The sequence below is a fragment of the Manacus vitellinus genome, unplaced genomic scaffold, assembly GCF_001715985.3.
Source record: "Manacus vitellinus isolate BGI_N305 unplaced genomic scaffold, ASM171598v3 scaffold_3_pilon, whole genome shotgun sequence".
In the NCBI taxonomy this organism is placed as follows: Eukaryota; Metazoa; Chordata; class Aves; order Passeriformes; family Pipridae; genus Manacus; species Manacus vitellinus.
The window spans coordinates 21200442-21225472 of NW_021940535.1; the positions used below are offsets into that span (position 1 = coordinate 21200442).

The 25031-nt window shown below is 39.4% G+C and overlaps 1 protein-coding gene across 8 annotated transcripts in view; it reads right to left on the minus strand.

Annotated features, from left to right (window-relative positions):
- Window positions 1-25031, minus strand: part of CREB5 (cAMP responsive element binding protein 5) — a 256077-nt gene that overhangs the window by 91678 nt on the left and 139368 nt on the right. Inside the window, exon 1 of one of the 8 annotated variants that reach the window (XM_018075807.1) lies at window positions 11473-11518. The exons of the other annotated variants lie outside the window; for them this stretch is intronic. Within the exon in view, the coding sequence (XP_017931296.1) occupies window positions 11473-11483 (11 nt within the window). The 5' untranslated portion in view covers window positions 11484-11518. Of the gene's footprint in view, window positions 1-11472; window positions 11519-25031 lie in introns of those variants that run through there. 8 annotated transcript variants of the gene reach the window in all.

Below are 25031 nucleotides of genomic sequence, written 5' to 3' on the forward strand. Positions count from 1 at the left end.
AGCATTTTTTTCTTCTCCCCCTTCATTTTATTTGAAACATATTTTAAATATTTTTGTTTTTATGACGTAGTGGAACATGATACAGCCCCCTCCTAACCCTGAATGTGGGAAAATCAATTAAAATTTTGACATTAGGGGTTATGATATAAACATATGGTCTAACTGCTCAGACTTTTTTTTTAAGCAACAGGATCAGTGCAAAGAGAAATAACCAAATGAGAACTCCATGTTACGGGATAAAGAGTACAGCAACTGAAAGTATATCACAGCCAAAACTTTGCTATACACAAAAACAAAAACCCCTGAAACTTGGCAGATTTTGATAGATTTCCTCTTAGATTTAGGATTACATATGTTTCATTTGTATTCTTTTCTGAGGAAAAAGGTCATTTAAAAAAAAGTCATCCTGAGTAATGTGTTCAATATTTAGTACATTTTGTCTCACCCAAAGGACCTTCATTTTTGACTTAGAGAATGCAAACTTAAAATGGAATTTTATGGGCTTCTTCATTAACTTTCGACTCTTACCTGAAGAGGAAAAAATAATTGAGAGATATCCCATGCAAACAAAAACATGGTTTTGAAATGCAATGATCATTTTGGGCACCCCATCACACCTACCCTACTGACCACCAGTCTCCAGGGCTATGTGACAGTGAAAACGGTTCCAGCTGTCTTTGGTATTTCAAATCATGAAAATCCCAGACGCACAAAATGATAAGCCGCTGAAACTCCAGGGAATGCAGGCACCAAAGAAAAGATTTAACTCTACAGGTCACTGTGCACAAGGTTTCTGCAAAAAGCAGCTCTTTCCCAGAGGTCTTGAAAAATTTGAAATGGTGTTAAAAGTGGAGAGTTATTTTTAACCTGTCACTGGTGAAAAACACGTTTTCTCAATCATCCGCTATGGACATCAAGCCTCCAATCCTGAAAGCATCTAGCTACACGAATTTACAGGGCCTACTTTAATATTCTTCAGTTTTACAAATCTTGCAAGATTTCTTCAGCCACAGTAACTTGCAGCTAGTTCTAGTGAGGGCAGAGATGATGAAAGTATAGCACAATGCATTGCTGGCCCTGAAACCCACCCTGGGCAACGACAAACACTGGAAAAATTAAGTTGCAAAAGCTTTTCTGCACCAATCCCCTTACTCTTCATAGCAGGAACAATACCATGCTTGTGTTAGAAATGACAAAAAGCTTTTTCGAGAGGCTCCTGATATCAACTTAAACCCTGAAGTTATATGAGGATAGAGATTTCAATTATCTATAGTGTATGTGCAAATTAAATATACTCTATGGTGGTTAATTCACTTGCCCTGTAACTGATGTGATTTATGCAGAAAATTGCAGCCAAGCTCGAAAGATAGAGCAGCACTTTCAGGTTGACCAAAATCATTAAATTCACTAATAAGGTATATTTAATAAATCTTAGAAGTGGAGAAGAATAGAATATTTGGAAAAGTAGAATTTTTTAGCATGTCTAAATGTTCAAGTTTGAAATGCTGTATTTTTCTGGAAAGTTACCTAGTTCATTCAAAAAAGTTAATTTTCTTGAAAACCTGAGAATGTCTTTGCTCTTTATTTGCACAGAATAATTAAGAAATTAAATCATATTGACTTAGCCTACATTACTATTTTTAATTTCAGTCCCTAAGTCAATAAGTTTGTTATTCACATAAAACTAGTAACTGTTACAGCTCACCTGCCTCAAGTACACCAATGACACAAAAGAAATCTTAAATCTGTCAGTTTTTCTTCATTTCCTGTTCTATTAAAAACAACCAGTATTACAACTCATTCCTTTCTTTTATGTCTTCTTTCCTAGATTTTTTTCTAACTGATTCTAACAACTAGTTAGAGACCTGGACATCAGTATCAACATATTAATGAAAAACAGAACTAACACTGGTATTTCAAAGCTATCTTAAAGACTGATTAGATTCAGTGAAAAATTAACTGGGTAGGAATGCTGTTTTCAAGAGAAACTACAATATTCTACAGGAAAGCATGGGACTTTTTGTTTTGTTTTCCAATGGGATTAGCTCTTCCAGCCAGGAAGTTTTTACCACACATCCATATTCCGTGATTTGCTCTGCGTCTGACAGCAGTGCAAAATTATCTTTGACATTTACCAAAGCGTCAGATGCAGCACTTTAAAAGGACAGACCTTATCTTGATTGCAAGAAAAGAGTATGCAAGCAAGGTGAATGCATGACAGTAAGGAATGTACCACGGGCATAGCGAGAGCAAGGCCGTACACCCTGGGACTACACTTTTGGAAACTTCAGAAATAGGAACAACATCGTTCTCTGAGCCGTTTAGCTCAAGATGAATATAAGACTGAGTCAGCATCACTACACAGGCTTTTGTTGGTGAAAACTCATATACAGGCACTGTTCCTCAGTCTTTATGTTATAATCCATAATAAATTATTTATTTTGCAATAATAAAATAACTGAGCATGCATGATTTTACGTGCGATAGTAGCGACAGCATATTGGATAGTCATTAGTTAATGGACAAATATGAATGCAGGATAAGGTATACAGGGAGTTCACTGCAAAAAGGCATTAATGTTCCATTACTTTTATAGTGGGGACAGTTTTTGCTAGCTAAGTTCCTGTAAAACATACCTTTCAGTTTACAGGGATATTAGCAAATGGATTTCTCACATGGTTATGGACAAAGTTTGTCTCCAACTTTTGTAAAACATGCTGAAAATTACCATGAAGGCTCAGAAGTTTTGTTTGTTATGATTTAATTCCCTTATTTTTTAAAAAATAGAAAGGAGTGTGAGGGGGCGGTACTTTAAATGGCTGATTGGTTTGGAAGTAGCTCAGAGACAGATTTTCTCCTGGTGTTTTAGAATTCTGTTATTCTTGACTATAAACAAACACTACAGATGATTAGTTCGTGAGGGAACAAGACCTGTTCAGTTGTTTATAAACTGAAAAGATATTTGGCTTCATTTTGACTTACATTTCAGCCAAAAATGGCTGGTTTCCATGATTCCTGTTTTATCTTTGCATGTTTATAAGGCATCTACTAAAACTTAGGTGACCAACACTTACAGCATGGTGGGAAACCTAGGAAGTTAAGCACCTTGAAGCATAATTCATGTTCTCCCCAGCAGGAGCAATTCAGAGTCCAAAGTTACAGCTGCTACATGAGGTGCATACACTCTTTATTTCTCAAAACAAGGTGGACACAAGCAGGCACAGGTTATGCTTTAGATGACATTATGTTCTTATCTCACCATTTGCTTTTCTTATTGTTTTTTCCTCATCAAAATTCTTCCTGCTTCCAACCCCTGTACAGACAGCCAGTGCTGCAATCAATGCCCAGTGCAAGTACAAAGCATAGTTTCAGTCAGAAGTCACCTCAGAAGATCACCTTGTTTAACCTCCTGCTCCAACCAGGACTAAGTGCAGTATCAGGGAGGATGCTGGGAGTCTTGTTTAGGCAAAGTGTGAAAATCTACAGCAGCAGAGACTGACTCCAGCCAGTTGCTATGCCCTGCCATGGTCCTCCTGCGATAGCCTTTCTTTTTTTAGGTCTCATGGAAGTTTCTCTCATTGAAACTTGCAACTGTTGCCCTCCATCCTCATACTACAAAGCAGGGTAGACTCTGCCTCCTCTGTAACTGTCCTGTAAGTAGCTAAAGGCTGCAATTAGATCCAGTTAGCTGTCTCTGCCCAGGCTAAATAAACCAAGTTCTCCTGCTCTCTGCTTCTCAGGATACTCTCTCCCTTCAACCTAGGGAAGATGCCCCTAACGGCATCTGTCCTCTGAGCAACTAACCCATCTTCCTCTGCTGCAGTGTCATAACTCATTACAGGCTCAGTGCTGAACAGTGTGCAGCTTTGGGGTGCTCGTTTGCTTGGAGATATTCAACAGTCCAAATAGATTTCACCCAAAACTGCCCAAGATTTTGGTTGGGTGCAGAAATTTTGTATTCTCATAACACAGATCTTTCTAAGTCCTCTGGGGATTGTTTGGGCAATCCCAAATATCTGACCCTGAGCCAACCAGTTATTTATTATATCTAATGTTTGTCCTATTTGATAATTACTCTGCACAAGAGACACATACCAATGCAGATGTGCTGCCGAAATTCAGCGCTCAGTGCTACACGGGGAAGCAACAGACTCATATCCTTCCTATATCCAGCTCCATCAGATCTGTGCTCCTTTAAGTCCTCTTATTGGAGCATTGCATCTTTAAAATAAGTCCCCCAAGATAAAGAACTATATATTGGGGGGGAGGGGAGGACAGGAAAGGAGGTGTTAAAGTTGCAGCTGGCTGTGCTATCAGTCAAGAACTTGCCCCAGATGAGACCAGGTGAGACCAAATTTTAAAACTCTGGAATGTAACATATGCAGTTGCCAGAGTATTGTTGCCTGTTTTATCATTTGCTACTCTTCACACTTTGTGGGCATTTTCCCAGAGAAACAAATCAGAAGTAACAGAACAATTTAGAAGAGACACTGGACATCAAACAGAAAATAAAATGTACAAAGGTTAATCATCTTTCAGTGTACAGCAAGTGAGAAGCTTATTCTTTATCAAGACCTTTTTTGGATAACAGAAAAAGTATTTCTCAGCAAAAACAATTACTGATTTGAAAGAGAAGCATTTTCTCTTAAAACAATTCCTAATTTCCCTTGAAAAAATTGTTATCAAAACCCCAAATTTTAACAATTATTCAACCTTGTTGGAAACTTTCCAATCAGCCACATTTCACATTTCTAAGTAGACCCTTATAAATCCATGCTTTTCCAACTAACTTTTTTTTCTATAGTATTTATTTAATTTTGCATTTTTTTTATAAATGTTGCTGGTAAGGTTTTTATATTTTTCCTGAAGTATGTACTGCAGTTCTTTTATAGAGCACTACAAAGTCTTGTCAAAGTAGTTTATAACTAAATGAAAAAAAAAAAAAACCTGGTTAAATTCATTACTAAAGGGGAATCTGCTATATATTGTTTGTTCATTCAACATATTAGAATATCTACTGAATTGCAATAGCTGCATCGGGTTTTGCTCTGAATGGAAAAAGTTCCATACTGCACAAGATCGGCAAGTAAAAAGCCAAACTAAACATTTAGTGATGCACAGCAATGTCCCCCTTCAGCTGTTATTTGAATTTTTGCCCCAAATTCACTTTTCTCATTCTGAAGGAAAAATTTGAAATGTGAGGTAGAGCTGAGGGGTGCTAATAGAGTGTTAATTTCAAAAAGAAAGAAATTGTCATTCAAATTTATATACTGATATCACCGCCTTAAGTCATCAACTTGAAATCTTATTCATGTGATAAACTATTTCTAATATGATTGTTTAGGAATAAGAGAAGTTAATTTTGCTTGCAGTCTCAAATATGGCAACAGACACCCCCCCCATATGCAGATACAGATCCACACACACAGAGATTTCTGTAATAATCTGCACTTTGTGCAACACATTCTTCTTTCACATGAATGGCCACAGAAGATACTTATCAACACTGGATTCCAATAGCAAGGAATCTGGTGGTTCAGGCAATCTGTAAACTGAACCTTAATTTTTCAGCCAATCTTATTCCTACATGAATTTGCAAAAGAAATTCACTTATCCTAAGTATACCAGAAAACTAAAAAGTATTCAGGGCAATAAGAATTCCTGCAGTCCTCTGATGGTACAAGAGAAATACAGCTCACATCCTTAGCCGCAGTGAAAGAAAAGTTCATTTTGACCTGGAAACCAAATGATAACAAAGAACACAGTACTGGAACTTTTCTGACTTTTCATGATACTGCATGGCCTTAAACTGAGGTCAAGGGAGAATTTGGTCCAGTACATTTTTTCTATTCTAGTTTGTAAGACTCTGTTTGGGAAAAACTAGCTCATGTTAAATCTGACATAAGATTATTGGTGTTGATGGGCTTTTCCAGTGTGGTAAAACATTCTACTGATATTATTTTTGACAGGGCTTATGACAACTAGTTGACATTTTTAAAAAATGTAATGAACTTTTATTATTACAATTATTGTTTTGTTGCTGCTAATGGGCACAGATTTATTGATCTGCAGAAAATAGTGCCCAACTGAAGCACATTGTCCGTATTTTTTACGGTCATGGAGCAGCACAAGAGTTGTAGATATCTGCAGTAAAACTCTCCATCTAGTTATTTACATGAATGCCTCTTGTATTCATACTAATAAAGAGCTTTAATATGTTTGACTAATGGTTGCAATTTGCAAAATATCCTGCAGTGCTCTTGAATGAAAGATATTATGTTAAAATAAAGAGTACCACAGAAATACAGCTTGTGCTGATCTGAGAGACTATAATTCTCACTCCCAGCTAGTAGTTTTTACCAAGACAATAGCTAGTTTTATTATAATGTGCAGAAATCTTTCAGTAAATTAAAACTTATATGTTTTCAATAGAGTTATTCATTTTAACACTGGAAGTTGATGCTACAAGGAAACATCAGGACATAAAATAAAGAATGGAAGTGAGGATGGAATAAACAGTGTTCTGTTAAGTAAATGATACTTTCCTGGCTCTGTCAGGATTCAAAAGACCTAAAAAGCAAAATGTGTGTCACGAGAACTGAAAAATAATTCATGCTATTTGACAATCAAGGCTTTAAAAATGTGTTTGGAGGAAGTGGAGAGGGAGGATGGCAAGCACTACAACACAGAAATTCCATGCCACGTTTAAAAACAAACACAAGCACCCACGTAGGGAGGAAATCACACATTAATAGAGATCCAAGGTTCATCAGTCTCTGGGATCACTGTGGCTGAACAAGGAGTTTTTCAAGAGGGCACATTCCAAAGCTAGAGATGTTGAAAAATATGTGGGTGCTCAAAGGATTGAAAAGAGCATAGTTCCATGGATTTTATCCAGAGCCCATCAAGGTAGCACTCCCATTCACTGCAACAAGCTTTGGGTCATCCTTAACATCCAAAAGTAGTCCTCACTCATGAAAATTGGCTGGTCACATTGGAAAATGTTTGGGCAAGGTACCCCACCCATAAACAGTGTGCTCGGGGAGAGTATGGTAGTAAACAAGGAATAACTTGTCTCTTTGCCAAGATTAGGGGTTGTGTGTCTTACTTGTTCACCCTCTGAGAGAATAAAAAGAGAACTACAGTAAGGTAATATCTCTGAAGCAATCTAAGAAGGAATGTCACACAAATGAGAAATAAGAGGATAAGGTTCCTTCAATTTTGATGTTGAAAGAGGAAGAAATGACTAAGTGATGGGGTACAGAAAGCCACTAGCAGATGGATGCAGTGTTTCCAACTGCTCGTTGCTCTGATATCTTTTGAGTCGGAAGAAGAAGAGAAAGGAAATACAAACCTGAGTGTGGAAAGAGGGTTCCACTATGGGAATTGTGACATCATCTAGGTGGAAGACAAAGATACGGAAGTCCATTTGCGGGAGAAAGAGAGCATAAACACAGTTAAGTGGATATTAATGAACACTAAACAAGAATGGCAAGCCTGCTCTGAACTTACAAATCATATCCGCATTAATACCAAATGAGTTCATTAAGATTAACATTATTATGATGATTATCAAAGGGATTAAAAGAGATTATGGCAAATAAGAGAGTCAGATAGGAATGAGATGTAATTACCTTCCTATCTGGTTTATCTGTAGCTGCAGAGAAAGACCCAGCATTCACTTTACACTGGAGTAACCTAACTCATATTTTGATCTGAAGTGTAATTTTCAGCAAAGCTGATCTCAACAGTTTGGGCTGAACATGGCCCAGGCATGTGCAGGATGAACAAAAGAGGGTGGAAGGTGAGAGTAGAGAGAGATGGGGAAGGGCGCAGGAGGCCTGCTTTTGCCCCAGTACCCTCACCCAAGTGTAGCAAACAACTTGATCTTCCTGCCTCATGTGTCCAAAACGTGACATGAGGCCAGCCCTGCCACCACTTCTGTCCAACACCTGACCTGCTCTGACCCCAGCACTCATGACACCAGCCTGAAAACTTCACGGGGTTTCACAAATATCAACCGAGTCTTCCAGCAATGTTCAAGGGAAATAGTCTCACTGTAGAGCTAGGAAAACTGAGGAATACAGAGGCAGAGGGATCACATTCAGTGAAGTAAAAACAAGCTATCTGATTTTTACCTCTTGTTTCATACCGCAAGTACAGAGCCAGTTCTTTTGTGCATGCAGAGACCAGCTAAGGAGCACCAAATTATGGCTTAAAATCACACAGCTTATAGAGCGGATATTGTGCCAATGCACACATTCAGTGATGCAGGCGGAAATCTTACTTAGGATCTTGGTGGGGAAAATTTACTGGGACTCGTCCAGTCAGGCTCTGCTCGGAGCAGATTGCCTTTCTTCACAGGCTGATCATGCACAGTCGGCACTCCAGTGCAAACATCACTCCCTAGCTCTGCTGTGTTTGGCCTCTGGTTTGTTTGACAGGTTACATGTGCTTCTGAATATGTCTTCTGATGCTCATTTTCATAGTGCTGTTAACATTTCTCTTGGCTGCTGTTTAAAAATTAGGTCCCTAAAGATATCATCCTTCAATAAGAAAATCCTCTTGCCAGAAGACCCGGCTCTAAGCATGTAGAACTTGACTGTCAGAGCTGCTGACCTCTACCATGAGCTTCAAGTCTACTGGCAGACCTGCACACTGACTCCCAGGTAAGCTGAGCAGCTAGCAGGAGAAGAATCCAAAATGGGTAGCTACTTTCTTTTTTTTTGTTGTCCGAGATGAATGTGCATTTCAAAAGCACCTGTCAAGCGTAACTAGAGCTGTTTGGCTCCTATCTGGACAGTTATACTTCCTGAATTATATGTTTCATTGCTTCAACAACCAACATACATACATAAATACATACATACATACATACATACATACACACACCTTTGTGTATGCATATGGAATTCACAACTGCAACTTTTTGAAAGAAGCCTGTTTTCTGTGTTTCCTGTGGTGCTGTGTTGAAATCCGTGAAGTAGCGGTGGTAAATTGTAACTTAGAGTTGCAGTGCACTTCGGAAAGGCAAGAAGGATTTACATCTTTACACCCTCTACCTAACTTCACTGAGCGTGAATCAACAGGGTGCATAATCTGTGAAAGCTATGAGTACAAGGCAGGGTCATCAGTCAGTCCACACTGACTAGAGCACCATGACATTTTCCCTTGCTGCCCTTCCAGACAGGTGAAATGTTAAAAGCAAGTACCAGACAAGTGATACTCTGATCCCCCATAGAATGCAATCCAATACCCAAAGACTTTCAGGTCGTACCAAAAAGCATCTTTTACAAGTGTTTTTATAAAAGAAATAACAAGGATGCATTTCTGCATAGGCAAAGTCGCAGTGTGACAGTCTGTTATCCTCTGCCCAGAACCTTGCCAGTGTGGCTAGACACTATCCAATGACAGCACTGATGGACTTATCCTGCACAGTCTCCAGCCAGAAAAGGCAGGAAGGGAAAGAGTGAAGACAAGTCCACCTCAGCACCTGAAGCAGGAAAGCAGGGAAGAATCTACTATGCTTTATTCTGATGGTCCGTGGAGCTGCACTTCCCAACATTTCTAGGAGAAAGTATGAGTCAGAAATCCTACGGGAACTCCTGCAGCAGCCCAGCTCCCTCCACAACCCACACATCCTCAACAGAGCACTGCGCAATCCAATCCATATGGTGTATCTGCACCGCAACGTGGGCCAGAGTCGGGTGCGGCCTTACGTTAGGCTCTCATATGATAAAAGTTTGGCACGTGAGCAATTATTTGTGCTTTAGCAGTTGACTGAGGAGCTTGGAAATCAGGGCACTTAGGGAAAAGCTGTGAATAAAGTGGAGGGACATAACAGCTCGACGTAAGACAGCTTTGCAGGGGGCTACTGGAGCGAAGGGAAGGCAGGAGCTGGCTGGGGCTCTTGTCTTGTTCAGAAAGAGATGCAGAGGTTTTGCCACCACCACAGAACAGTACTGTTTATTATTTTGCTCAGTCAGTCCCCAATACAGGTTATAAAAAAAAAAAAAATTCACCAAACCCTTAAGGGCATGTTTAGGGCTGTCTTTAGTTAGCCAAGCAAATCTGTGGTCTGCTGCTGATCCAGTGGACACTAATACAGTGCTTCCATCTGAGACAGAAATTCCCTTTCAAAGGGGTACTTCCAAGAGCCATATCTTAAGAGCAGGCAGCTCTTGACACAGAAATCTGATGCAGGGCTCCTCCGAGCAGAACGGGTATCCTCAGGACACCAACACACACCTGATATCTCTCATTCATCCCACATCTAAACACAAGCAATGCCCAAGCAGGGGCTTAGTCAGTGTTAAACTCTGTGGCCCATCCCAAGGGTAATGTACTCACAGTGAACTCAGGAAAGAGGTACCTTTTCTCTCATCCTGCCAGACCTAGAGACTGCTATGTGGAAGAAAGATGGAAAGGTCTGTAGGGAGATAGACTTACAGACAGTGCTCTGTCCTGCAAAGGAAACCCATGCAGGTAGGTCCCCCAATTCCCAGGTCATTCTAGAGAGCAGAACCATGACAGGAAGGGATCTGCTGTGCAAAGTCAGGACCTCCGCGGTCTCAGCAACGGCAGGACAGCCACCCACCAAACCAGCCACAAGCACAGGGTTAACCAAAGGAAGCCGAAGCTCATTAGGATGAGCTCTGCTAAGTGCCTCCCTTAAATGCTTTATTTTCTACAGCAGATTTCCAACAGTAGGAGCTTTTACTCGCTCTGCTAGGCAGAGGCTGAACTGCTTTCTTCATACAGTTTCAAATTCGCCAGCCACGCTCGAAGAACCACCCCTTTTTGCCTTTCTCTTTTCTTTTTGCTCTCTCCAGGCTTTTTGTGAAAGAAACATCCAGTTTCAAGCCATTTAAAAAATATCAAAAAAACCCTGGTGGAAAATAATTTGCAGCTGTGATAATATCATTTTTTTTAAATACCATAATATAGTTTTACTTTTAATAATAAAAGATAAAAAAAGGGGAGTCTGTGAATAATTAGAGAGTGCAGTCTGAAGCCAGTTACAGTCACTGCAATTGATAATAAACTTAAAGCCCCTTGACAGCAGGTAAATGCTTTGCAACCCTGACCCCCTTCCTCTCACATTACTTAACAACCCTGCAGTTCCAGCATTACATCACCATCCAAGCGATTGGTTCCTGCATTTTAACTCTCTCCCTGTCTCCTCCGATTAGGAGCAACACAGTGATGGGGGGAGGCGGTAGGGAACCAAACCACAACAAACTACCAAAACTTCTCTCAAGTTTGCTGTACTCCTTGTTTGGGTTTGGTTTGGTCAACAAAAACAGCTTCTGCTCCTAAGAGCTGAGGTAGCACGCATCAGAAAACAAACTCTGTAGAAGTGGAAAAGAGTGGGAAAGGGGGACTTGGGAGGGGAGGAGGAGAGGAGGAGGAAGGCAAGGAGGGGGGGAAACTATATAGAAATCAGAAAGGAAAAGAAAATTAAAAACAAACCTCATGGACATCACTGAGCCTGAATTCCCTGCTGAGGTGCAGAACATGAGAGCCCTGGAATGAGTGTATGTAGAACTTGAGCCAAAGCTTAACTAGCCCGAGTGAGTCATATCCTTCCCATTTGATTCCCGTCCAAGCGATGATGTAATGCCCTGGCCCTCTCCCTCGCTCCCGCTCGCTGCACTACCTCCCTCCTCCCCTTTTCTCCTTTTTAGCTCAGTGCTGGTGAAGTCACCATTTAAATCTGGCAGCGCTGAAGCAAAAACTTCAATGTAACCAAAACAGCCCCAGGCCAAGTTCCAGACGTACTGAGACTCGGTGGTGCAATTGCCATTGGAAACGGGTAAACAGAGAAAGAAACAGTGCTGCCTCTGAAGGGCCTGCGCAGCTGCCTATCGGAGCGCAGGAAAACCCAGGGACCAGGAACGGGGATGACATGATTGACTGGGGAGCATCAGAAGATACCGAGTCGGTCCCGAACACCCGCATGGTCTGTGCTTCAGGAAGGTCCGGCCATTGGAAAAGGAGGAGATGGAGCAGGAGATGAGGAGGGCAACGGAGAAGCTGTGAAGCGGCCGCAGCGCGTGTGCGTGGGTCTGGGGAGAAGGAAGTGCTGTGCAGGTTGTGCCGTAGATTGGGATTTCTCTGCCTCAGCAGTGCGTGGCTGGAATTGAGCCCCATGTTTTCGAAGGAAAACGACAGGGCTGTTTCTTGCTTTGTATTCTTCTGTATGCCAACACACAGGTGCAAAGCACCTTCTTTCTCCACGACTTAAAAAGTATCAGAAAAGCCCCAAACTGTACAGCACTACAAGGTTATAACTAACTCACTGCTGTGCTGCTGCTATTGCCTTTCTGGTGTTTCTCTGCCAAGTCTGATATTAGTGATTTTTTTTTAAGGATAGAGAATGTTTCTAAATGGAACTTAGTATAACCTTTCACGAGTGCAAGCAAAAGCTATTGTGGTGCGAAGCGCTCTGCTGCAACGTAGTGTGGTTCTGAGTCCTCCTGATGTTAAATGCTAGTGACCATGGCTGAAAAAGCTCTCGTGTCCTCCCCCACAGAGGGCTTTTTTCCTGTTCATCACTCACAATTAATTGTAGTCAACACAGTACCAAACAGCTGGTCCACAAAAGAATGCAAAGCCTAAGTAGTAGCAGTAGTAATAATAATAATAAACAAAAATGTCTAAGTACACATAGCATCCCTGAGCAATTCCAAGACTAATAGTTTCAACATCAAACTGCAGATGTAAGTATTTTTGGCACCTATAACACCAGACAGGTGCTTAAAAATTAATCCTTTCTTTATAGATCAAGAACTATTTCACAAAGACACTTCACCCCGTGCCTCAGAGTGAAACTCAGTTTTCCAGCACTCAGTGGATGCGCTTATGCCACTAAAATTCAGAAAACGGTAGGAAAACAGCAAAGTCAATATGTTTTCTTCTTTATGATGATGTGAGTTTATGGAAAAGCAATTTCTATTGCCTAGCACCATTTTACCACACTGGGGTTTTTGGGGGTGGGTTCATTAATTGATCACAGTAGCAATGCAACAGAGACTATTGTAAAGTATCAAAGTCTCCTCTGAGCATACTCTTATGGTTATAAATTATCTTTATATTTCTATGGATTGACACCATTAGCTTCTGTCATGGTTTAGTCTTGTATTCAAGTAGTCATGAATTCAAGTGATATTTTATTTAAGTTGTATTTATTTTTACAGACAGAATAAAAGGAGGAGTAAACCAAGAGTTTATCCTATTCAATTAAAAAACCCCACAGTTCTCTGTGGCAGCCTGACCTGCTGGATGACATCCTCAATTGATATTGATGCTGCAGCCACTCAGAGTGACACCTTTATCAAGCAAGGCAGCTCTGAATTAGAGGTGATCAGCCATAATTATTACTGGCGCCACTGAAGCCTGTGGCTTGACAGCATCAGATGTGGTTGTTATAAAGTTTGGTCCATTGTGTCAATGGCCTGTATAACTCATTTATGTCTGAATTACCAGCTATTGATTTTTTGTCTTCTGTCATGTAATAAAATAAAAGTTAGATCATTCCTAAAGCCCTCTTTTAATTCCAGCTTTGCTGATAGTTTCATTTTAAGATCAGCCCACTTCTCCCTCTCCATTTAAAAAAATGAGACTTCTAGCCCTTTTTCTGTGCATGTCTAAGAAGTCATCCTCCCTCCTTCCTTCTTTTTATTTTGTCTTCTTACATTTACACTGCTGGATTACACTGCTTCTGCTCATCCAGTTATGCCACTGACATTGCTATAAATGTTGTCATGGGCCCAGGACAGATTCCAGGCTCACAACAGGGGAATGTGGCTGCAACTGAGGCACAGCTTTAAATTCTCAGGCCCAGCTTTGGAAGGAAGGAAGCTGCCACCAAAAGGAAAAAGGATTGCCATGAGGAACCCAAGTTATCGTGGGGCCGTTTATGTAGATACATCCATTCCTGCAGCCATTCCTGCAGTTTTCTCACTCTTCTGAAAACCCTAACTTCCACCACTGCAGGTATTCAGAGCAAAATGCAAACAAAGAGATGACACAGGAGCTGCAATGTAGTTCCTTGTCCTCCTGAGGCTTCAACCATTTGCCTGGCAACTGTGGTCTTTCCAAAAGAAAATTTTGTTCGCCAGAAGCAATAATAGATCCATTGCCCATCTACAAGTGTCTTAACCAAAATAGCACAGGAGAGACTGCATGTGCATGGTAAATGACCCTTTTTATGATTATTATCTTCATAGACACAAACTCAGAAGAATTAAGCTGCTTTCAAAAGTGTTCGTCTTACAGAAGATATTTCCAGGAGTAAGAGCATTTTCTGAAGTGAACAAGGTCGAAGCAGTCTGAACTGCTGATCATTTCCAAATTACATGTTTAGACTGAAGTCCTGTTTCAAGAAGGAAACTGCTTTAAAACACAGCTCATGAACCAAAGGAGTTAAAAACTTATTTGTGCTTGCTGGTGGGAAAACAAAAAGTTCTTTCCAGGCAGGTATTTCCAAGGCCTATTGATTGATTTTTTTCTTCCCCCTAACAGGAAACACAGTTTTCCCATTTTCCTTCCTGTGACAGACCAGTTAATGATAAAGAATGTCCTGTGTTCAGAGGAAATTCCACTTGCATGCAAGAGCTCCCTCTTTATCTGTTTATTTGTCTGTCTTTTCATTCTCCCCCCACTCCAACCCCAGCCTTAAATTTCTGTGTTCAACCACGCTCAAGAATAGAGCTGTTGTGATGAGAGTTATGGGATGTTTTAATTCTAATGGGAGCCTTCTTCAAACTAGGGCCCTGGCCAGCACAGTTATGACTCCAGCTTAGCTGTCTAGTTCAGGAATTCTTGCAACACCCTCCCTGCAGAATGTTTCATCCTTAGGGAAAGGGTGGTGGGGCACACCACAGATGTTTGGTGTAACAGAAACTTGACAAAAATCACAGCGTCTGCTGAAAGTTTCCAGTCTCAATGATCAGAAAGCTCTGAATTTTGAGAGCCCAAACGTCAGAGTGCACTGGAATTATCTCAAATGCGTATTGTAACACTACTGTTGAGATTGTGGATGGACAAATCACCGGTGCTACAAGCATTTTAGATGAGTTTGTCATATACAGCCTTTGGGACTGACTCTTGCCTATTTCAATCAGTGGCCAAAGCATCAGCAAAGACCTGTGGATGAAAGCAGTACAGCCTGATTATTTTTTTCTCCAGTACTTGACTCTTAAAGAGGCTTGATTAAGAAACTATTCTGCAATAATGGTCCTGCACTCAGGAAAGTCTCATTTTCATTCTGACATTATTTTTCATTTCTAACCCAAGAGCCTTACAGTCCCTGTGGAATTAAAGAGGCCAGATAATTTCAGGATTAAATAAGCTTTAATGACTATCACATGTATGGAACCTTAAACCTAGTATTAAAAATTATTTTTTTTAAGTGGCATCTCTTCCTTTTTTAATTTAAAATAACCATCCAGGTGGTTTCCTAAGGATTTCTTTGCAAATTGCTTCCAGTGAACCTTTTCAGTTACAGACCACTGCAAACCCATGTGGTGGTATTCAGCATTCAGTTCAACTTGGGTGTCCTGTGTTTTCATAGAGGACAGAGGGACTGTCTGAACAAGTTCGTGCACAGGGAGACTGTCTGAGAAGGCTAGGTGTCACTAGCAAGGACATAAGAATGTAAAGGTCCAAAATTTCAGCTGACCTAAAGGAAGGCAGGGTTAAGAGTGGATTCTTCAAGTCGCTCATAAGATACTGGGGCATATGTTCCCAACTCACTTCAGTGCTTCGGCAAAAGACATTCTTTGTTAAAGGAGACTCAGATCAAAGTGCTCAGCATTGAGTTGTATCAGAGGTATAGCTGGTTTTCCTATGAGCTCTCCAAACTGTAATGAAATAAAGTATCTGGAAATATCCTTTATGAGAACTGCCCCAGATTTCTTGAACATAAGACACTGGATTGGATGAAGTCTAAATGAATCCTGGAACAAAGATCTCCTGCTCTCACGTACGTGCTCAAACATGCTGCTACATTAGAAACACCCTACTGAAAATATTTAAGGAAGAAGAACTGCCAAAATTTGAGTCCAACATTTCTGGACACAGAAATGTGCAATGGGCATGATGGCCAGTAGGCTTCCCCCAAACATTTTGGCAATAAATCTTAACCCAAATCTTCAAGAATGATCTCAAGATAAGAAACACTGCCCCAATAACAGTTCTAAGCATGTTAAAGCCACTTGGGATCATGGTTTTTTTGTGCTGGGGACACTCAACTACTAGGAAATAGAATTGCCTATTTACTATATACTCACCAAATAACTGTGGGCCAGTGGCGAGCAGATGACCTGGAAGTGAAGAGCTTTGAATCCAATTATATGTCACTGAATCATCCAGTCAGACTAGCCACCTATTTTATTACAGATGTAAGCCACAAATACCTAAGACAAATAATGTATCAATTTATGCAGAATAATAAATAATCCTTTATAATTTGGTATAACCTTTAACCCCGAAAGATTCCAAAGCATCTTGCAGACCAGCCATAAAAAGTCACGTTGTGCAGTCATCCCTGACATGAGAGGTCACAACCAGCCAGCAAACAGCACAGAAGTGCAAAGGGGAGATGTTGACTAAGGACAGAAGTAAACAGCTGCAATTAGGTAAAAACCATCATGTAATCTTTAACGTTCATGCATAATGAACAGGAGGTTCCCTTCCCCCACTGGGATTCTAATTACTCTAATGTATAATTAGAATGGGCTGGTTAAAATGTGAAGACACTGCTATTTTTAGAATTGCTTGAAGAAGCTTTGCCATCCGTCTACACTAAGTTTTTTGACCCCAGATCTCAGATATCTTAATCTAGTGCAAGATATCTTAATGTAGTGCAAAACCCTACAGGCTTTATCTTGGACACAGTGAAAACTTTATTACATATAGCTGATCTCAAATCTTATAACAGCAAAAAGGATCTGGTTTTGATGCTCTTTCCCCATTGTGCTTCTAACAGACAGAAAAGTGAGCTAAAATTGCAAAATCTGGATTAAAATACAAATCTCATATGCTGTAATTAAATAATGCTGTGAAGTACAGTATGGTTAGCACTGAGTACAGCTCTAAAATAAATTTTAGCTCTAAATCAAATTTTATCCTTCCTCTAAACTGTCACATCCATGCATTTTTGTTAGCCCTTTATTTGTTAGCTCTTTATTTTTCAGCATGATAACAATAATTAATATTCTAATGAAACTTTTTTTTTTTAAATAAGCAAATATCTGGAACTCAGTTCCAACTGGGAAATGAAGGTGCTGGGACTCAGATCACCATCATTACAGGACAGATTTACAGTGCTATCTGATAAACACATACACAAGATAGCTTGTTTTTAAAGATACACCCTCTTTCGTTAGTAAACCAGCTGATAGTACAATATTTCCTCTATGAAAATGAACAGCTATAACTGGCCATTAGGAAATGTTTTCTGGACTCTTGCTGGACAAACTGACTTAAATTTTGGAGTTCCACAAAATACAAGGAGCCAAGTAATTCTGTTGATCCTAGCTTATCCTCAGACACAGGGTTTACACCATTCAATCACTATCAGGATGATGAGAATTCATGATCTGAGTGGTACCATTTTTAACTTGGCTTTATCCAAAAATCTGAATTTAATTTACATCCAGCATCTTGACACCTAAACCCCAGTCCCTCTCAGTACAAATTAGAATTTTTTAATGTTTCTTAAAAACCAAAGAAGTCTGCAACACAGAGACTGAGATGCAGCCACAACTAAGGGCCAGTCTGCAATTCCCTATTTGCAGTGACTCCAATTGAAACATAATGTAGTGTAAAGTTTCCAATATAACAAGTCAGCCATAAGAATTAAAACTCTGTTATTGGTAACATAAAGTTATTACATGAGTAGATATTTTAAACATTTTAAAAAGGGAATAACTATTGTATTTTTCTTTTTTTTTTTTCTTTTGTAATATGAGTTAAACAGGAAATCCCCTTTCAGTTTCCTTTATAGTGACTTCTCCAGCCACAGATTCATTATCTGATAGATCTTTTCTGAAATCAAGTGAGGTCCATCTGTACTCACTTATGGTTTTAGGATTTACATACTGTTTAGTCTTCCAATGCTTTTCTTCAGGAAAAGTATGGCTATTTATTAACTCTAAACATACTAAAATCAAACAGATCTCTCACAGACACTCAGACAAATCCTTTCAGGACTCTGGAAGGAAAGCATCTGTATTTTATTGACATTAGCATCAGAATCAAACCACTAGTTTTACTGTAATGATAAATGAAAGAGAAATAATTTCTAACTTCACTTTCACATTCTGTGGTGCAGGATGATGCTTTACTTTCAGTGCCAGTTTCTATGAATCAAAACATACAACATTTCCATTCTTGCATAAAAACCCACAAATAAACTCCAGAATAATAAAAATATCTCTACAAAACATGCATGTATACTGAAATACACAGAGAGTAAGTACACATTCCACATAAACTGTTTTTACTAGATTTACACAGTCTTCTATTTGGACACCCTCTAACACTGTCTTGTTCCTACTGCTGTACAAACTCAAATGGTTGTGCTTTTCCTTAGTGATTGCAGCCCATGTCAATGAGGCACTTTTGTAAATTCTGTATTGGAAAAAGTGCACCCTGTTGAAAAATAATTCACAACTCAGTTTAAATAAAAACAAACAACAAACAAACTAGACTTTTAAGTTGTTTAAATTGAAAAAAAAATATTTATTATGGAAACAGGGTAAACCAATTAAAACAATGATGACTAACTCATCTGAGAACCTGCACAATTCACTCACAGTCCAAGACGTAACACAAGTGGACACTTCTGTGATTATACCTTAATAGTTTTGATACAAGAGAAGCAGGGCTTTGATCAGTTTCCCCTCTTAGCTGGGATCTTTCCCATGAGTTTTTAACCATCCAAACCTTGAGCTTTTACTGTTCTTCCCATCTGCCCAAAACTTTCCCATCCTTTCCTCCTTCCAAGTAGTATGAATTTAATTTCTTAGGATTTAGAAATTTTCTACTGTCTTTGTCCCTTATGTTCAAGCTTTTGTGTGTTAATTATTCTGCATGGAGATGCCAATCTGAATTTAGCTTGAAAACACTTCAGGGCTTATATATTCTTTTAATTGCTTCATAACCGGAACATATGTCTCACCACCCTGCACGTCAATAGTTGCAACATCGTTTTCTCTGGCTGTTACCAATGCAATTGTACCTCTTTCATATCTGTCCAGACTCCTGCTGCAAGGACCTTTTTCCCAACGCTTTGTGTTGAACATGGCAACTCCCTCTGTGTATCCCTTAATCAGCGAAGTTTTCCTCCTGAAGTTACTTTGTTTCAAGACCCTTGGTAACCAACCTCACCCCATCTTCCCCAGCATGTTTTCATCAGTATTAAAAGTTAGCTCCAGATCAATCCGACATGCCAGTCTAATACCTCCCAATGCCTCTCCAAAGCCATCTTCCTGATACAGTGTTATTTAAGAGTACTGGTTCCTAGGAAAATAGCAGATCACCACAGACGCTTGCTGCCACTCCATGACTACTTACCTCAATGAGCCCTCCTCCTACATAGCCATTTCCAGATGATGAGCTCCTAGCTTCTTCTGCTTCTAGAAATTTTTATTAGTCCCTTCAGGCACAGCCTTGCATTTTTTAATACTGAATTTCATTCCATTGCCATTACTTCGGTACTAAAAGCTCACTGAGGCTTTTTGGTTAGTTTTTCTTTTTTGTTTTCTTTTGCATGATATCCAGGTCCTTCTCCAAACTGCCAGTGTCTCCAAACCGTGCATCACCGGCAGTACTCGTTATACGTGCATTGCCATCATTAATGAAAACACTAATCAAAATCAGGACTATGCTGAACATTGTGTAGCCCCACAAGCAGCCTCCTCCAATTTGGCACTCTCCCTTTCAACACCACCCAGTTCTCTCTCCTCCAGCAAACTTCATTTTTAAACATGTTGAATGAAACATAGCTGTCCTATTCCCTAGGACAGACTCCTCCACATTAGCCGTAGTTGTTGAGCAGTCTGCAGCTGTCAGCAGCTTTTACTGAGTGGGAATTTGTCAGAGTGAATAACAGTGCATGACAAAGTTTACCCTTATTTACTGATTCACTCTCAGCCCTGCCTGAAATTTCTCTTGGCTGACAGAGTGGAATAAGCAACTTTTTGGAAAGTTTTAAAGAGGACAAGTGTTTTAACTACAATGGAGATAAGTAGTATTAATACTACTAGAATATTTGAGCAACGTTTCAGATCTCTTCTGACTCTCAGCAGCTTTATGAGAGGAATTTTACTTCTGTGCTCCACAGAGCTAAGAAGCCCCCTGTGTCACTGCGTGCCATTTTGCTCCAGTTACTCTTGTTATTAGGCAGTATCATTATGTACAATTTTCAATGTTCCTAAAAGAGATTTCAAGAATGTCACAGGAAAAAATGGATGGTTTGTTTACTTGATTAATGCCGTGATCTGTGATTACAAATCTGTCTACTGTTGCTTTCACAGGAAATTATTTCAAGAACTTCACTTCTGGGTGTTGCTTAACATCCAGTACTGACTCCACTATAAACTCATACACATGATTTATCTGGTGGCCAGCATGTGTGGGAGGAAAGATCTAGGAGCCTGACAAGAGCCTTCACTCCCTCTAACTTTCAGGCCATCAGATGTAGAAATCTAGACCATTACACTCTCAATCCTGTTTATAAATCCTCAGCCAATGCAAACAATTAATATTGAGTTAAGTGAGTGCAAAATGAAAGTGATTAGGCACATCTTTAAAAAAAAATTATATGCGCGTATTTTACTAGCTTTAAATGTTAAACCAGCTGATTACATCATACCAACACAGTAAAAATTACTCCAAGGTAACCTAGGAAACTGTTTTTACTAAATAACAACCGAGTCCCTTCACTTAATCTCAATTCACACAGAAAGCAAGTTTAGCTGAATCTCTCTCTTCACAGCAAATCTCATGCCATTTGTTCAGACTAGCTGGGATGCTCCTGCTGTAAGTTCGTGGGGCAAAGCTCTCTGGAGACTGCAGCAAGGCTTTCTCAGATGAGGGGCCCTTGTCTGTTGGATGTGCTATTCTTGGTGGCTTGCCAACAGACCCAAATTTGGCAAGGTTCAGAGCACAAGTTACAGTCTGTTTGCTTGATTATCATGAATGTTATTATTTTTATTGGTCAGTTAATATGTTTTCACATTCCTGTGTTTTTATTTCACTTTGATTGTCCATGTTGGTTATTTTGTGTCTTCAGTCTTAAGAGGGGTTGAACATAAAGATAGGCAGCCCTCACAATCACCACCTAACTTGTACCCAGGACAGCTCATAAGATTTTGGCGGTCAAGTCATAAAATCTCTTTTCAGTTGCACCTCATTCCGTAATTGGTCAGCATTTCCACAGTGTTCAAACAAAATGATGTTAAATACTTGCAAATGCTGTTAAAAGAAATTGAAGCTGCAGGTACCCAAAAGCAGCTTCTGGGATTTAGTCAATTGGGAGTCAATTAGGCAAACAAAAAGCAAAACCAGAATTAATTCTAGGTTGTGACTGGTGGGATTTCACCTGCCTCACTGCTGTGCTCATAATACACATATATATCACAAATGCACACCTAGATAACAGATATTATCATACAGAAAGTATTATGCATATATAATAAATGTGACTATGTAAAAAGATGAAGCTGACTTAAAAGAATATTGCAGGATGAATGACATGAAAATTTATGTTGACAGTTGTATCATCATTTTCATTCTAGCTCCCTTTTTCAGATACTTTTAAAAACTTCCAAAACTTTCCCTTTTTAGGCTGAAATACTGCAAGCCTGGTCTTTGCCAGATAATGAATATTTTTAAAAATATTTCCTTAAACTATTTTGTCTGTCATTTATAAGGACAGCAAAAAGTGTAAAAAGTTGTACAGTCAGAAACCCTGGGAACTAAGTTGAACTTAATCAAGAAAACAGTGCACTAAAAAAATTCTTTAGAGGGCATTGATAAAAATTAGATTTTATTTGGTAAAGCCCTTGAAAGTTTTGTTTTGTTCAGGCCAGTTAGTTTTCCCCAAGTTTTTTTGCTAAGCTTTAAATTATGTACCTAAGAAAAACAACTCTATTTTTTCATTTCAGCTAACCTGGCTTCTATAAAAAATTTATAGAAAGAAAGTGGTCTGTAAAATGCAGAGTGCTAGTGAATTTAGAAACAACTATAGATGAGAGACAGACTGTGTGGAAAACAGCTCAGCTCCTTCACAAGAAAAGTTTTATATAAGAACTTTCTGTTTTGTCTTCTTCACACATATATTTGATCTAATCTGTTGGCTCTCCTGGTCTACAATACCAATTTTATTCTTCCTGTTCTCAGCCTACTCTAGGCTACGTTTGTGACCTCCCTAGTCCTTCTACTCCCTTCCACCACATCACTTCCCTTGCAGTAAGGCCCCTTGAAGTCTCATTCTTCTTTTTCCTGAGCAAAATCTCCCAACTCAGTTCACCAAGGCACCGCTCTGCTTTTTTCAAATCCCACCCAACTCATGTCCTTCATTATTGCCCATCTGCATTGAGCTAATAGGCAGCAAAAACAGCACAAGGAAGCATCTGAGTTAACTTCCCTGCCTAAACATATTTCCATTGAGCTAAGCTTTCTTTCCTGCACATGTATCTACTCTGGCTCAGTAGTCTTACCTCTCACTCAGTAGTCTTGCAAACCAAATTATCTCATTTGGAAACAGTTAGGCCCACTGTGCCTTTAGAAACTGCTTTTAAAAAAACCCTTATTTTCATTATGGTAACATTGTAGGCAGCAGGCAGAAAATGGACTGAAGTGTCATAGAATGGATGTAAATTGAATAAAATAATATGCATCCTTTTTTCATCAGAATAGTTTTAATGACTGAGAAAATTCATACGTTTTACAGTCTAAACTGTTGCTAAAAATGTTTTTCAAACATTTACCACAAGGTGCCAGCAGTTCTTTAATGCTTTTTTATTTTCAATTCCTGCTATACACAGTCAAAGCAGGGGTACAATGAGGCAAAGACTTCAGACAGGGAAGTCATTAGGGGTATTAATGTCAGATCAGAGACCATTCATAGAAAACAAGACATATACTAGTACTAGTACATATCCTAGTATCTTTAAAAGAAAAAAAATATGAAGGCCAGGTTTAGTAATCTGTACAGAGGTACAAAGTATGTTAGTTTGTTGTTGTTTGGGGTTTATCTGTACTTTTAAAACCAGACCAAATGTAATAGTCGAGTCTATAGTGAGGATACTCAGCTACCAATGACTATTTTGCCTAGCTCTTATCCCCTTCAAAAGTCAGAGAGAGGGAGTAAGTACCTCATACAATACAGCAGCATCCACCCTCTTCAGATTATAACTCCTCCTAATATTGGCAGACTTGTACAGTACTGCTGTAAGCTACCTACTGGAAGAGGGAAGTGTCTTACCTAGAATGAGAAAATTAGGTGTGTTAATGCAAAGCAGCCTACCATTTGTAAATTTATTAGTAATAAAATATCAATAAGGACTTACTGCAGTCAAGTGGAATTGTATTCCAATTAATGTTAGCAGCACAGTGTTTATCCTAGTACTCACTTCTATTAGATTTAAACAACCATCTTGCTGAAGATTTACCGGTATTTAAGTATCAAATCCAGACTTTCAACAGTGAAAACAGAACAGTTCAGAACTGAAACAGTTAAGCCTCTTAAGAAAGGCTGCCTTCCTAGCCTGATTTATTACATTTTCAATGATACAGCTATACATGAATGGCTATTATAAAAATTACCTGAAAGTATACATACATGTTATATACACTCCATTTAGTCTTAATATTTTATACATATGCAGCTCTTTCCACTCAAAAAGGCTCACAAAGCAATTTACAAACAATATATGCAGAACTAACTCGAGACATATAATGCAATATGGTCTCCCTTCATAGAGATACATGACTAAATATCCCCAATGAGTAATATGGCTAGCAGCCATAACAGCCTCAGGCTGTGATCTGCTTTGCTCTCATAAGCTAAACAGGGTTGGTCCTGGCCAAATGCATTTGGGAGCCCTCCAAGGAAATCCCAGGGTGCTTCAGGAAGCAGAGCTGGTGATTCAGTAGGTGGCACACTTCCCCTGGAGTCAGCTCTGAACCAACTACTCCAAGGGAAACCTTGGTAGGTGCAACACAATTAACCAAATGGGATTTCAGGCTGGATCCCTCAGCTGAGACCGGTCATTTGTCACACTGTCATGATTTATTAGTGATGCTATGGATTCTGCAATTAAAAACAAAGGCATCGTTGCTGCTGAGAAATCCTCTCTGCAGAGTTCCTTTAGTTTGGAGAAGCTGAAAGAATTTATTTCTAGCTTTTTCAGTTGCAAACATTGTTTCAAATGAGAACCATCTGTAAGTGTTGCTGGGCTCCTTGGTCCTCACCAATAGCAAGTGAATTTTTTATTTCCTACCCACATTTTTAAACATAGGAGTAAGAATCCTTTCCTTTGCTTCAGTATGTCACATCTGAAGTACCACATCCACTTTTAGGGATTGTTCCTAGCTAAAGGGGAGTCAGGCAAAGGAGAAGCCTTTGGACAGCTAGAGGAAGTCTAGAAGAGGACTAAGGACAGACTGAGCAAGCTGGTTAGTCTATGGAAGACAAGAGAGAGGATGGACGTAATGAATTTTCAAATACACAAGAGGCTGCTAATGATAGAAAAAAAGAAACAATATCTTTCTCTGTATCTATATTAAGTAGAACCAAGAATAAAAGAAACTTTTACTTTTGCATCAGAGAGGGTTTGGGTTAGCCTGAAAGAAAACCTTGTCTCAAAGTGAGTACAGTTAAACACAGCAATAGGATGTGTGCTCTGCATTTCTGGAGGTTGTCAAAAACACATTAGAGATATTTCTGTCAGAAATGATGTAGATGTTACTTAATCCTACTTTGGGCAGAGCATTGGATGAACACTTGAAGTCCC